The sequence below is a fragment of the Hemitrygon akajei genome, chromosome 1, assembly GCF_048418815.1.
Source record: "Hemitrygon akajei chromosome 1, sHemAka1.3, whole genome shotgun sequence".
NCBI lineage: Eukaryota > Metazoa > Chordata > Chondrichthyes > Myliobatiformes > Dasyatidae > Hemitrygon > Hemitrygon akajei.
Genome location: NC_133124.1, coordinates 17,455,512 through 17,470,072, shown reverse-complemented (window position 1 = coordinate 17,470,072; position 14,561 = coordinate 17,455,512). Strand labels below are relative to the sequence as shown.

At 43.9% G+C, this 14,561-nt stretch overlaps 1 protein-coding gene across 1 annotated transcript in view; it reads right to left on the bottom strand.

Moving 5' to 3' along the window:
* The window catches only part of csmd3b (CUB and Sushi multiple domains 3b), a 2,154,916-nt gene extending 2,152,721 nt beyond the window's left edge, over window positions 1-2,195 (bottom strand). The window contains exon 1 of the mRNA XM_073038951.1: window positions 1,632-2,195. Within this exon, the coding sequence (XP_072895052.1) occupies window positions 1,632-1,812 (181 nt within the window). The 5' untranslated portion in view covers window positions 1,813-2,195. The remainder of the gene's footprint in view (window positions 1-1,631) is intronic.
* Window positions 2,196-14,561: the final 12,366 nt, after the last annotated feature.

Sequence of the window (14,561 nt, the reverse complement as noted above, 5' to 3'; positions counted from 1 at the left end):
AGAGTGGCCTTTTTAATAACAAACAGGTATTAAAAAAAAACGGCGGACACCTCTATCTACATTAAGCGTCCGCAAGAAATTACTCGCCAAAAGACTTGCCCTTCCTTCCTTCCTTCCTTCCTTCCTTCCTTCCTCGTCTGTTCCACAATCTTCCCCTGCTGTAAACTCTGGATTTAAAAGTTTAGTTGCGTTCCCATAACATGCGGAGGTGCGTTGCTATAATTTGATGCCACCCCCCCCCCTCACCCTCGGCCCCGCAGACGCTGGTTTCCCCAATCCCAAAGTATGCGTGGAACCCGGATTGACAGCGATGAAAGGCAAATTCGCTGCTTTATTCCCTGCGAGAGCCAGCTGCAAGCTCACAATAACCCGCTTTATACAGAAACAACTTGAATCCAGTTCAAGACGATGCCCCTTGTGCCAAGAGAGAGAGAGAAAGAGAAATCCCAGGCACAGTTAATTGAAACCGAGCCTTGAGCAGGACCTGGCTATTCCAAACCTGAAAGGGGACCTGAGAATCGCAAAAGCCTCCCAGATGAAAATATTTGAAAACATAATTCCCCGACTCCTGCGGCGAGACATGCAAAGAAAATGCAGCGACGCTTTGATCATTCCTGTCCCCTGTTTCTTCCACTTATTTTTCCCAGGCAAAAGCGGACTGAAGAAATATTATAATCTGAATGACCACCATTCATAATAAGAAAGCAAAGTTTTTTTTATTGCAGTTTCTGTCGCTGTCATAACCACGACAAAATCCAAGTTTAAATAAAGGGAACAGAGCCTACTGTAACGTTAGACAGATCTACGTTTGAATTTCTGGAACCCGCACATGTATATTGAGCAATGAACTACACCTCCCCTCCCCAATCACAGTCTTTGCTTAAGGACTAGACTTTTCAAGCCTCGATTCGGCGACTCCTCATCTTGTTCCATTAATACATGTCACCTTACGCTTGTATCAATACCGCTCCACTGCCAGAAAGGAGATCTAAACACGTCTCATTAAAAAAGGCTGAAGCAATTTGTATGAATCGTGATGAGTAACTGACCCTTCCTTCCTTCTCTCTCTATATATTTTTTTCAATGTATCCTCCACCATCACATTTATCCGCCGCTGTATCTTTTCGAACATGAAAGTGGAGCTTTGTGCAAAATTTGACCGAAAACAACCCCCTCTTCCATCAGTTCCCAAATTGGATGTTACACGCGTCAGTAATTAAATGGTGTAAATGATGCATCACCACAGTAAACCGTCATTAAGCGTTTTAACCCAGGAAATCCCCCCCAATTCCCCTCCCTCCCCTCAAATGCATGCTAGTCGGATTCTGATAACAGGCTGCACGAAATTCAAATAGTTAAAGGATATATGAAGCAACTCACGTATCCGACTGAGCATTCTGCAAGAATATTTATTGAGCCTTAGCCCGATTACTGCATTGAACGCTAGCCCTGGCAATTGGAATGCATTCTGCCAGCTTCCCAACATCTCAAAAATCCCCACACACATCTCTCCACTTCCTCATTTTTCCTCTCATTCGGCGCAAGTGGATTCCTCGACCCCTTGTGTCTGAGGGATTTGGGGCTGAGGGTGGGGGGGGGGTGGAGGAGAGAAAAAAAAGTGAAAGACCTACCTTCCACACATGTGATCGTCAATAAAAAGACAAGGTATGAAAATATAACTCCACTTTGCGTGTCCATTGCCTTCCCGATAAAAGAGAGTCCCTGCCTGCAGCATTTAGAGCATCCAGTCCGAAAAATGGTTGTCAGCGAATCTTGAGTCGAAATCCCCTGTATTTTGCAGTTCGATTTCATACCGGTTGTAATTATGTGTGTCTGTGTGTGTGTGTGTGTGTGTGTGTGCGTGTGTGTGTGCGTGTGTGTGTGTGTGTGTGTGTGTGTGTGTGCGTGTGTGTGTATGTGTGTGAATGTGCGCGCGTGTGTGTTTGCGCGCGTGTGTATGTGTGCGTGTGTGTGTGTGTGTGTGTGTGTGTGTGTGCGTGTGCGTGTGCGTGTGTGTGTGTGTGTTGTAGTGTGGTGGTGGTGGTGGCGGTGATGGTGTGTGTGTGTGTGTGTGTGTCGCCGGTCAGTTTTGCTTGTGGGTCCACGGAGCTCCAACACTACTGCGAGTGAATGTGTTCAGGAATACCACAGCAACCTTGGACTCAACCATCTCAACCAACGGGGGCACAAACTCCAGGCTCCTTCCCACTTGCTTGGCAGTCTAAATCCTCAAGTGCACGAGCGAGAGAGAGAGAAAAAGAGACAGGGGAAAAAATCCCACTGGCGATAAGCCAACTCCAAGAGAATCCAAAAGGGCTGGGCGAGGGGCAAATGATGGAGTGTAATTAAACATTTAATCTCGAAGCGGCAACGTCAGAAGCAGAGATATGTTTAAAATTCATACACTCTGCGGGTCGATTTTGCCCTCGCGCCGTGCCAACCGCTTCAAAGAAGACGCAGATACAGTTTAACCATTACGGGGAAATGAGATGCTACAGAATTAAAAGGGTGATAGTGAGGTGATACACTGATTCCACAAACTGTCAGGGAGTAGAGGAGGGAATGGTGTGTCCAGCACACGATTTTGCAACGAATTATTAACACCTTTGGTTTACACGGACCATGGTGAGGAAAAAAGGTTCGTTCATCGGCACTGTTATACCAAGTTTCTTAGGGAAAAGGCAACAGATATACGAGAGCGCAGCCTTGCAATAGTTAAGGCCTTTTTTTAATCATTAGGTGCCTTAATCCGTTTTTGCAATTGGCCAAAACATCTTCTCGGTGTCCATCCTGTATAGATATCGCCGCTCGAAAAATTAAAAAAAATACCTCAGATGAGCTGCAGCGCTTCACTAGTGTGTGGGAATGGGTTAAAGGAGTTCAGCGGAAGAACACTTGTGCCACCTACAGGCTGCGAAGCGACGACCTGATAGCAAGCCTTGTACGGAGGAATCAGCCGGACTCGATTCCCCGATGTTCCAATATCCTTAAAGAACCCCCATCCACCACCCCCCAACACACACACACACACACACACACACACACACACACACACACACACACACACACACACACACACACACACACACACACACACACACGGAAAGTCGGAAAGGAGAGTTAGGGAATGGTGGGATTACTTTCCCCATGCAAATTTTATCTAGATCTTCCACCTTTATGAATTATTTTTGGGCGGAGAGCTTGTGCAGCAAGGTATCTTCAAGTACTTCTGAGAAGAGATGACGTGAGTCAGGAGGGGTAGAGCAGACACGCTTCGCATTCGAGGTGCAGCACCGTCGCATGTGCTGACCTCCTGAAATATTTAATTCAAATAGGTACAACCAAAGTGGCGCCATAGAAACTGCTGGGCGTGATGACGGAAGCAAAATATTTTTTTTGTCGCCGATGCTTAATCCGGGAGAAATGGACCATTTGACTCCCATCGCTGGATCTTTGCATGCCCCAATCCTCTGTTGCTCAACGTAAACCTTGACCGCACTCTATCTGGCTTTACAAGTGCTTGCCCAGTCCCCAGCTGAAGGTGCAGACGGTATTGTAACGGAAAGGTGTCTCTGTCACCCCCCCCCCCCCCGCCCATTGCTCTGCCGTCAAAACGGCCGTTCTCTTCCACAAGTGGGCATTTTCAAACACATTGCTCACACTGACAGACTGAGGAGCAATCATCTCTTTTAGACTACACCTCGCATTCTCTTGCTTAAACGGGTATTTAGATTCACAAGTTTATATTGTTACCGACAGCTTTGGTCCACGTGCGATTAAGATAAGTAATTCTGCGTTTTCGGGAGAAACTGATTTCTTTAATCTTGTTAGCGTGCTGCATCAGTGGAAAGTATACATCGAACTAACTAACGATATTGAAGATCGCAAAAAAAAACCATAATCATTGATTTTTGTTCGCACTTTCTTGCTAAGAATCTCACTAAAATACGCCCATCGCCAGGAGCTAGGCTTGCGACTTTCCTTTAGCAGCACGTTAACGCAACTATAGTGTCTCGCCTTCGGTGGGAAGCTGTCCAATTTTTCTGACCCTCCCCTATCTGTGACATATACACACACACCTCTCTCTATCATAAATCCATTCGGGCCAGCTGTTATGGTTTATTTCACGCTGACGATCTTTTCTCAACCATCGCATTAAGCTACTAATCTCTGCCCAAGCAGAAACCCATATTTCTCTCCGCTCGTGAGTCTTCAGCCTGCACGCGCTTCTCTCTCTCTAGAAACGCGTATTAGACTCGGCACTATTCCTTAACTTGCGCCAAAAGGTGATTGCCACTTCCTGGTACAAAATCGCTGTGAATCACAAACATCGCTGGGAAATGCAGGACAAAAGTGACAAATAACCATTGCCGGAGATCTTACATTTCTGAGGAATAAAGCGACAGCTTAGACTTTTTTACCTGTTGATTCTGCGCAAAGGCACAAGATTTTATTGAACTATATTTTTTCTATATGAAAGCAATGTAGACCCCCATATGTTAATGACTTTAAGTTCTCAAGATGACATCACAGTACTTGTATATTACAAATATATATTCTTTACGATGTATTTTATTACAACTGTATATTTCAAAATTCAATGATAGTCTAGTTTGAATTGTGCTAGCACTATTGTCCAGAACGTAGACATCTTTCAATGTAACATCGCCGTGGCGATCCATCGTACTGCAGTTCACTAATTGACCTGAGGCGTCACTGCTGAGTACAACGTAGCCTGCCGGGAAACGTGCATTTCACGCCGATATGCTTCGGCATATCATTGCCAAAAGAATTCCACATATTCAATGTAATCTCAGAATGCCATAAGGTTCTGGTTTAGTGATAATGAGAGGACAAACATTGGCACCATTAAAACTAGCCCACATCATTAACAAACCTGGTTTTTTTTTCAAGAGACTAGGTGTTCTTTAAAGTGTCCCAAGGGTTCAGTCTCCAACAACCTGCCCGCAGGTCCATTACATCCTTTGATCGCTCTTCTCGAGAGGATCTTTCTGCTTTAAATTAATAAGGTTGGCTTTTGAATGTACATATTATCTCCTTGTAGTTTATTTTGAAAGGTTTCTTTTAAAGACTTAGCTTTCACCTTTTAAAATTAAAATTAAAAAAAAAACGGCTCAAAATTCAGCCTCTGCTCTAGGTCTCTCTTTGCTGCCTGGATTCTCACAATCTTCACTACTACCCGCAATGCATATTCAGTATTGGAGACACAAAATATTACAGATGCTGCAATCTGGAGCGAAAACTAACTGCTTGAAGTACTGATGCAGGATCTCGACTCAACGTCGACCTCCAGGGATGTTGCCTAACCCACACAATTCCTTCGGCAGTTCGCCTCTTTTACATTACACATTCAGTAGAACTCCATATCTCCGCTCACTCTCACACCTACGTCAGAATCCGCACAAAGTTTCTGTCAATATTTGTTTCCTGTATCAGTGGAAATATCCACCGAATACCAGTTAAGAGTGTAAGTATACACACCAAGTGTTAGGAACACACTTTGGAAAGATCACTAAATATAAGAGGCCGCCTAACTACTGCCTATATGTGCACTTTGCCTCGCTCTACATGCAAGTAATTTTGAATTTTACTTATTACCAGAAAGCTGCTGAGACCAAAGGACCTGCCTTGTGAAGGTAGGTTGAGGGAGCTAGAGCTTTTCTTTTCTGATATGTGAGAGATATACAAGACGACAACAGGCATACATAAAGTGGACTTTTGCCCTAGGGAGAAATGGCTAATACAAGGGGGCATAACTGTGTATTGGAGGGAAGTGTAGGGGGAATATCGGAGCTATGTTATTCACACAAAAATTGGTGGATGCATGGAACTCTGTCAGGGGTAGTGGTACAGGCAACTGGCAGGATACTTGGTAGTGTGGAGGAGCAGAGGGATCTGGGGGTACATGTCCATAGATCTCTGAATGTTGCCTCACTGGTTGATAGGGTAGTTAAGAAAGTTTATGGAGTGTTAGCTTTCATAAGTCGAGGGATAGAATTTAAGAGTTGTGGGGGGTAATGGTGCAGCTCTATAAAACTCTGGTTAGGCCACACTTGGAGTACTGCATCCATTTCTGGTTGCCTCACTATAGGAAGGATGTGGAGGCATTGGAAAGGGTACAGAGGAGATTTACCAAGATGCTGCCTGGTTTAGAGAGTATGGATTATGATCAGAGATTAAGAGAGCTAGGGCTTTACTCTCTGGAGAGAAGGAGGATGAGAGGAGGCATGATAGAGGTGTACAAGATATTAAGAGGAATAGACAGAGTGGACAGCCAGCGCCTCTTCCCCAGGGCACCACTGCTCAGTACAAGAGGACATGGCTTTAAGGTAAGGGGAGGGAAGTTCAAGGGGGATATTAGAGGAAGGTTTTTCACTCAGAGAGTGGTTGGTGCGTAGAATGCACTGCCTCAGTCAGTGGTGGAGGCAGATACACTAGTGAAATTTAAGAGATTACTAGACAAGTATATGGAGGAATTTAAGGTGGAGGGTTATATGGAAGGCAGGATTTAAGGGTCAGCACAACCTTGTGGGCCAAATGGCCTGTACTGTGCTGTATAGTTCTATGTTCTAACTTCATTAAGAGCATTTAAGAAACTGTTAGATGGGTTTATGGATGATGGAAAAATGGAGGGTTATGCCGGAGGGAAGGGTTAGCTTGATCTTCTTCATCCTCACAATGTGCTCTGTCATGATATAGGCGGTCATGGTCTCACGACCCTGTTTGATTTTGGCAAATATTTCTTCATAAGTCACTTGCCATGGTGCTCTTCTGGGCAGCATCTTTAGAATCTCTCCAGAGATTGTCTGCGTAGTGTCGGTGGTCGCATAACCAGGACTTGCAACATGCACCAGCTGCTCATACGACCAAACACCACTTGCTCCCATGGCTTCACGTGACCCTGATCGGGGGGTTGGCGGCGGGGCTAAGCAGTTGCTACACCTTGCCCAAGTGTGACCTGTCGGCCAGCGGAACAAAGGACGCCTTACATCTCCTTCGGTAGAGACCTATCTACACCCTACCACCCGAGATTAAATTTAGAAAAGGTTAAAAGGTCAGCACAACGTCGGGCAGCGGCCTGTACTATGCTGTAATGTTCTATGTTCTATCTTTTAAAACGTCATCTCATTTTAGCTTCTGCGCCCAATTATCCCTATTATCCTGACCCCCCCCCCCCCCCACACACACACACAGCTGCCTATGCTTTAATACATCATATCAAAAACCATCCATTTTTAAACATCTTGGATTGGTGCTCCCGCTTGGTTGTGGTGGCGTCTACATTGCTGAAAATGAAGAATGAATACTAGATTAGTTTGTCAACATACTAATTTGTTGATTTTGGGGTTTTTTGGTATTTGCTCAGTTTGTCTTCTTTTTGCACATTTGGTTGAGAGTTTCTGTTTTCATTGATTGCATTGTATTTCTTCTTTCTACTGTGAATGCCTGCAAAAATGAATCCCAATGTAGTATATGGTGACATGTACGTACACAAAGTTACAAATTGTATTCAATGCATTTCTATTCTGCATGCTAGCTTGTAGTACTCTCCCTGAACAATTCAATGTAAACTGCTGTGTCATGCCTCCTCCAAAACATAGTAAACACTTATAGAAGTTGCCCTAAAGGGAGATGTTCGGGTCGACACCAAAAAGTTCTGTTTGCTTTAAGGACGCTATTGGCCATCAGTCAAAGGGTAAACAGTTGTAAAACACAAGTTAAGGAAGTGCCGAGTATGTCCTTCTGCAACTGGCAACAGGTTCTTCTAAGAGTTGTGTAAAGTTGAATCATTCGAACATGATGTCTTCTCGTGTTAAATACATTTCCGGTTGTTAATCAAATTGCGCAGCGTTCATTAAAATATCACGGGTTACGTTATTCAAGTAAAATTATTTAATTAGTTTATTTTAACAGACGACGAAATTCTACTGATTCGCGTTCGATTACGCGTTTGTTGATAAGTAAAGGAGTTGCAGCCGAACCTTCCAACAAAATAAATTTTAAAAAATGTAATTTGGTTGGAAAATGTATCAGTTTACCTATTCCGGTAAAATCAGAGAAAGAATCCCTCGATTAAATGGCCTCTTAACAGGATTAAAGGGACATAAATTTCTTCGCGGTATGGTAGTATTGCTAACATTGTCGATTTAAACCTTTCTGCCGAGTGCTTTGGCTATTTTCGTACCGGTATTTGTATCCCACCAGCCAGCTTACTTTATCCTCAGCCCAGGTACTTAGTAGTTTACGTTTTTATTGTCTTCCCAAGCGTTTCTCAACTTCAGGCTGGTAATTCCTCTCTTCCAGTTATAAGTGTCTCTGCTCGCGCGCGCGCACGCACACACACACACACACACACACACACACACACACACACACACACACACACACACACACACACACACACACACACACACACACACACACACACACACACACACACACACACGTGTTCAGGAATGCAAAAGGCTGCATGATGGATACAGCCCAGTTCATCACAGGATAAACTCTCCCCTTCATTGACCTCATCCATAAAAAGTACTGTCACAAGAAAGCTGCATGCATCATTAAGGAACGCCACCAAGGCTATGCATTCTTCTCGCTGCTACCATCAGGAAAAAGGTACAGAAACCTTAGGTCACATGCTACCAGATTTAGGAACAATTATTACCCTTCAACCATCAGGCTCCTAAACCAGTGTGGATAACTTCACTCACCACAACACTGATCACTGAACATAACACATGGATTCACTTTCAAGGATTCTACAACTTGTATTCGCAGTATCTATCTATCTATCTATTTAGTATTTGAACAGTTTGTTTTCTTTTAACACTTTGGTTGTTTGTCAGTCCTTGTGCGTAGTTTTTCAGTGATTCTATTGTACTTCTTTGTTCCACTGTGGATGCCTGCAAGAAATTGAATCTCTGGGTTGTATTTGGTGACTCACACATACTTTGATAATAAATGTACTTTGAATTTTGAATAGGTCTCATATCTTTATAATCTCTCATCCTTGGTAATGCTGCAATAATTCTGCTTTGCCTCCAGGCCACCAATGCGCATTATGCTACTCAAAACTGGACACAGTGTGCCTCCAGCTGAGAACTAACCTGACTCATTTTCCATGTCTCTACTTTATTTATGAAGTCAAAGATAATGGATGTTTCTTGAAATAATATTTTCAATGTATTTGCCATCTCTAAATATCTGGCATGTGAATATGCACGACCCTCTTAAAGATCGCTCTATTTCTACATCCAGTGGTAACCAATACCATCGTGTTCACGATGATTTTTCAAAATACGTTGCTTCATCTGTATCTGCATGAAGTTTCATCAACATGCGATAATATGGCAAAAATATCCTTTTCAACATAGAACAGCACAGTAAACAAAACATAGACCTTTCGGCCCAGAATGTTGTGCAGAAATTTTAATCTACTCCAATATCAATCTAACCCGTCTCTTTTACGTAACCCTCCAAGTTTCTTTCACCTTAATGTAAGAGTATCTTAAATATTCCTAATATATTTGCCTTTACCATCATCACTGGCAACGTGTTTCCTGCTCCTACCACTCTGTAAAAAAATTACCACTAATATCTGCTTATATTTTCATCACCTTAAAATTATGTCCCCTCCTATTAGGCATTTCCTCATGGGGGGAAAAGTCGCTTGCTGCCACTATTTATGCCTCATTATCATCTTCAAATTAAAGCCCTTCCTTCTGTAGTGCATTGTTGGAGGAAAGTAGCATCTATCATCAAGGACTCCTACCACCAACGACGTGCTTTCATCTCGCTGCTGCCATCAAGAAGAAGGTGCAAGAGCCTCAGGACTCATACCACCAGGTTCAGGAACAGTTACTACCCCTCAACTATCAGGCTCTTGAACCAAAGGGGATAACTTCACTTCCTCCATCATTGGAATGTTTCCGCAAACAATGGACGCACTTCCAAGGACACTTCATCTCATGTTCTCCATAGGTATTGCTTATTTATTATTATCATTTCTTACTTTTTCTATTTGCATAGTTTGTAGTATTTTGCGCACTAGTTGAACTCCCAAGTTGCTGCGGTTTTTCATTGATTCTATTATGGTTATTATTCTATTCTGGATTTATCAGATGCGTGGAGAGGAGAAGCTTGCTACATGGGCAAGAACTTCCTCTCCATATCACAATGCCCAGGTTTGCAGCTAGGACGCAACATCCATAGCAGAGTCTGACCGACAGAGGTCTCACTCGCTGGATTTATTGAGTATACCCGGAAAGAAATGTTTATCAGGGTTGTATATGCGTAATTTTACAATTAATTTACTTTGACCTTTGAACTTTATACATCTCTATCAAAACAGCCCAATCCAAAGAGAAAAGCCTTAACTTGCTCCATCTATCCTCAAAAGGCCTGCTCCCTATTCCAAGCATCATGCCGGTAAATCTCCTCTGCATCTGATTAACACCCTCCCCAAATTATCACCACTTTGACCACTATGCATTTAACTGCTTTTGTGTTTTTTTGGTCATAATTATGTTTTCTTGTAAAAATCATGTATAGTGTATGTTTATGCTTTTTTTTGTGAATGCTGTTTATATGATGCTACGTGCCAATGATGCGGCCGCAAGCAAGCTTTTGTGCGTACGCCAGTAAACTCCGATTTTGAATCAGATATCCCCATGTCCCAAGCTCGAAGTTATTCCTACTTTCCATACTCCCCATCCATGCCATTTTATGAAGAGTCTGTGCTTCTAAAAACAACCCCTGGATGAGAATCCTGTAAACTTCCGTGCAGCATGTAGAACAGTCACTCGCCCGTACTAGCTGCTTTTTTGACTTTCTGCCAAACTGTACTTGGACTGAAATAGCAAATTGAAACCTTCAGTATTGCTTTGTTTGTACCTGCAGGTAAAGAAACTCATCGCGCGCAACACTGAGGCATATCACTATTACCCAAAGCAAGCGGCCAAACAGCACATCTTTGACTGCTTTTGATACCCGCGAGCAAAGCTTCATCTGCTTGGTTGGAAATACTGTCGCATTATTTTTGCTTATTTAACTCTTAATGTCATTAGTCCTGGCAGTAGTTTTGGTAAAAGTTAAAGACATGGTTATCTTCACCGATCCTCATTTTGTCGGCCCATTTCATGACTGCTTTACCAGGATTGGACATATTGAATACAGAGCTAGCCTATGTCTCCGAAACTATCGTGCTTTTTTTTTTGCCTTAACCACCAGTGGTTGGAGCTGGCTGTCTCTTGCCTGTCTAACTGGAAGCCTGTGACTAGTGGACTGCCGCAGGAATCAGCGCTGGCTCTGTTGTTTGTCAGATATATCAACGATCTGGCTGATAATGTGGTAGTACTAGTAATCGAGTAAACTGGCGAACTATTAGTAGGAAGCCGAAAAATGGACCAGCAACTTTGCAGGTGACAACATGTTAGTGGACAGCGAGGAAGGCTATCAAAGCTATATAAAATTACGAGGGTATTATTATTACGTGTCGTGTCACATGACGTCGTCGATCAAGATCTCATGCCCAAGATTGTTCTTGTCATGTTTTTCTACAGAAGTGGGTTGTCATTGCCTTCTTCTGGGCAGTGTATTTCCAAAACGTCTGACCCCAGCCATTATCAATATTCTTCAGAGATTTTCTGCCTGGCGTCAGTGGTCGCATACTGGGGACTTGTGATGTGCACCAGCTGCTCACACAACCATCTACCACCAGCTCCCTTGCTTTCAGGTGACCCTGATTCGGGGTGGGCGGGGGGTGCTACTCCTTGCCCAAGGGTGACCTGCAGGCTAGTGGAGGGAAGGAGCGCCTCCTTTGGTAGAGACGTATCTCCAACGGCCGCCCAATGGGGTATACATAGAGCAAATGCAAGCAGAGTACTTCCATTCAGGTTGCGTGAGACTAGAACTAAGGGTCATATGTTGAGGGTCAAATGGGAAATGTTTAAACAGAACTTGAAGGGAAACTTCTTCACTCAGATGACAGACCTTAAACTTCGCAGATGACTCAACTGCAGTTCATCTAATCTCTAGTACTAATGCGACCTGCTATCGAAGAAAGGTGGACCGTCTTGCAGTGTGGTAACGACTTGCAGCTTAATGCTATCAAGACAGTGGAAAAGAGGATCTACATTTGCCGACAACCCTTCACCTGTCTCCCCTCACCCCCATCCCTTGAAAATTAATGGACTGGGTTAGTCTGGGACACAAACACTAAAAAAAAAATCAATTGATGTTGGACATCTGAAACAACCACACAAAATGCTGGAGTAACTCAGCAGGCCAGGCAGCATCCATGGAGAAGAGTAAACAGTCGACATTTCGGGCCGAGACCCTTCATCGGGGTTTATCGTGCATCGCTTATGTTTATGATTTTATAGTGAATGCTGTGCGTTCTGATTAAGGTTCTCGGCCCGAAAAGTCGACTGTTTAGCTTTTTCCTTAAATGCTGCCTGGCCTGCCGAGTCCCTCCAGCATCTTGTGTGTGATGCTGAGGCTGTGTCTGTGGTCTGTCCTGAGGACTACCATTGCTAATACATTGAAGTGCGACAAACACGTCACTAGGAAAGACCAGCAAAGGTTGTTCTTTCTGCACCATTTTAGGAAACTTAACATCTCTGGACTATCCTGATGAATTTTTACTCAGCCGACATTGAGTGTGTTGTGACCACATCTAGCAACATTTACTTTCCACCCCCCCTCCCCTCACCGACCAATCCCAGGTTGCGGCGAGTGGTGCACTCGGGGGTAATTGTCTGCTGCCGACATTACAAGACTTGTTCATCTCCAGACAGAAGGAAGTAAAAGCTCACTCCACCCACCCCTGAAGTCACCTATTCACCAGATTGCCACAAGGGAGACGCTAAATGTCCACCTCCACCAGAAATACATGCAATCTCAGAAGCTCCTTTCCTGCAGCTATCCAGATTCCAAACGAAGGTGGGATACCCTGTTCCTGCAGAACATCCGTTAAATGGTCTTTCCTGTTCTTCTTGTCCTGATGATAATTATTGAGTCTGTTCAATATTCACATGTATTTAGAAACATAGAAAACCTACATCACAATACAGGTCCTTCGGCCCACAAAGTTGTGCCGAACATGTCCCTACCTTAGAATTTACGAGGGTTAACCATAGCCCTCCATTTACCCAACCAAAAGTCTCTTCAAAGACCCTATCGTATCCGCCTCCACCACCGTTAAGTTTGATTACTGACGTTTCCACCGCTGTCTGATTATTGACGATTCCACCGTTGTTTGATTATTGACGTTTGCGCATGTGACCGTTTGTCGAGTGCTCATGCCTGTTTGCATTATTGTCTCGTAAATTATTAGTTGCTATTCTATTGTCTGTCATGGTATTGTCCTGTGTTTTATGCTTGGCATCGAACTTTAATGAATTTTGGTATGTTTCACATTCTGGCTATAAAGTGATTCTGATTCTGAACGTGGTACAAGCTGCCAGCGGAAATCGTGGATGCGAGTTCCATTTCAACATTTAAGAGCAATTTGGATAAGTACATGGATGAGAACTGTATCCAGGCGCAGTTCGATGGGGCTAGGCAGAATAATTTGTTGGTACACACTGGATGGGCTGAAGGGCCCGTTTCGGTGCTGTAGTGCTCTATCATTCAGTGAGTCGCATGTTTCTATTGAGGCCCTCGGTTGGTCAGGGTCGAACGCGGGTGTTCGTGCAGCGGGCTCCCCCTCCCGCCGCAGCTGATGAATCCAAAGGAGCGGAAGAGACCGATACAGTTTGGAGGAGTTGCCAGTCACCATTGAGCTCAGCGTAGGGCTGCTTTAGGAACGCCAACTCCTGATTTTTCTTGGCGGTTTACTCCCGAAGCCTTCCTCATAAGTGGACATAGCTGCAAGACAACAGTGATTTGAGATCACAGTTTACCTTCTCGGGGATGAGCTGCCAACAAGGCCGTCAAGTCTCATCTACCCCAAGCGACTAGTTTTAAGGTGCCAGTAGCCCAGTTGCTTTAGATGTCCAGCATCTGTTGCGCCGGGCTTAGTAGCTTACCTATATGTGGTTACCAGGAGCTCGACCTCGCTGTCTATTCGAGAGGCACGCCATGGGGAGCACATCATAGGTAGGGGGAGGTAATCCCCACTATCACCTAGCCATAACAATTTCAAGGAACCTGCATTTTTCTACAGTTTTTTGGAATTTAAAACATGTAGTTTTAATTATAGTTTGAATTACACTCAGGAGATCTAGGGGTTGGCTCCATCTCAGGTGTGGTGCGGGTGACAGAGTAGTTAAGTAACACAGCGCGAAACAACCCTTCTGTCCCATCACATCCACGTCGAACCAAGATGCCCTTCAAAGCTCAATCTATTTGTCCCCGTTTGGCCCATATCTCCTGAATCTTTTCTATTCATGCCTCTGTCACTGTGTCTTTTAAAAGTTGTAACTGTGCCTTGCTCAGCCACTTCTTCGAAGTTCTGCTAAATGGTGGAGATACCTGTAACTTGTTCCATAGACTCAACAGCTTCGGCATAAAGAAGTTGCTCCTTTAAAAATCTT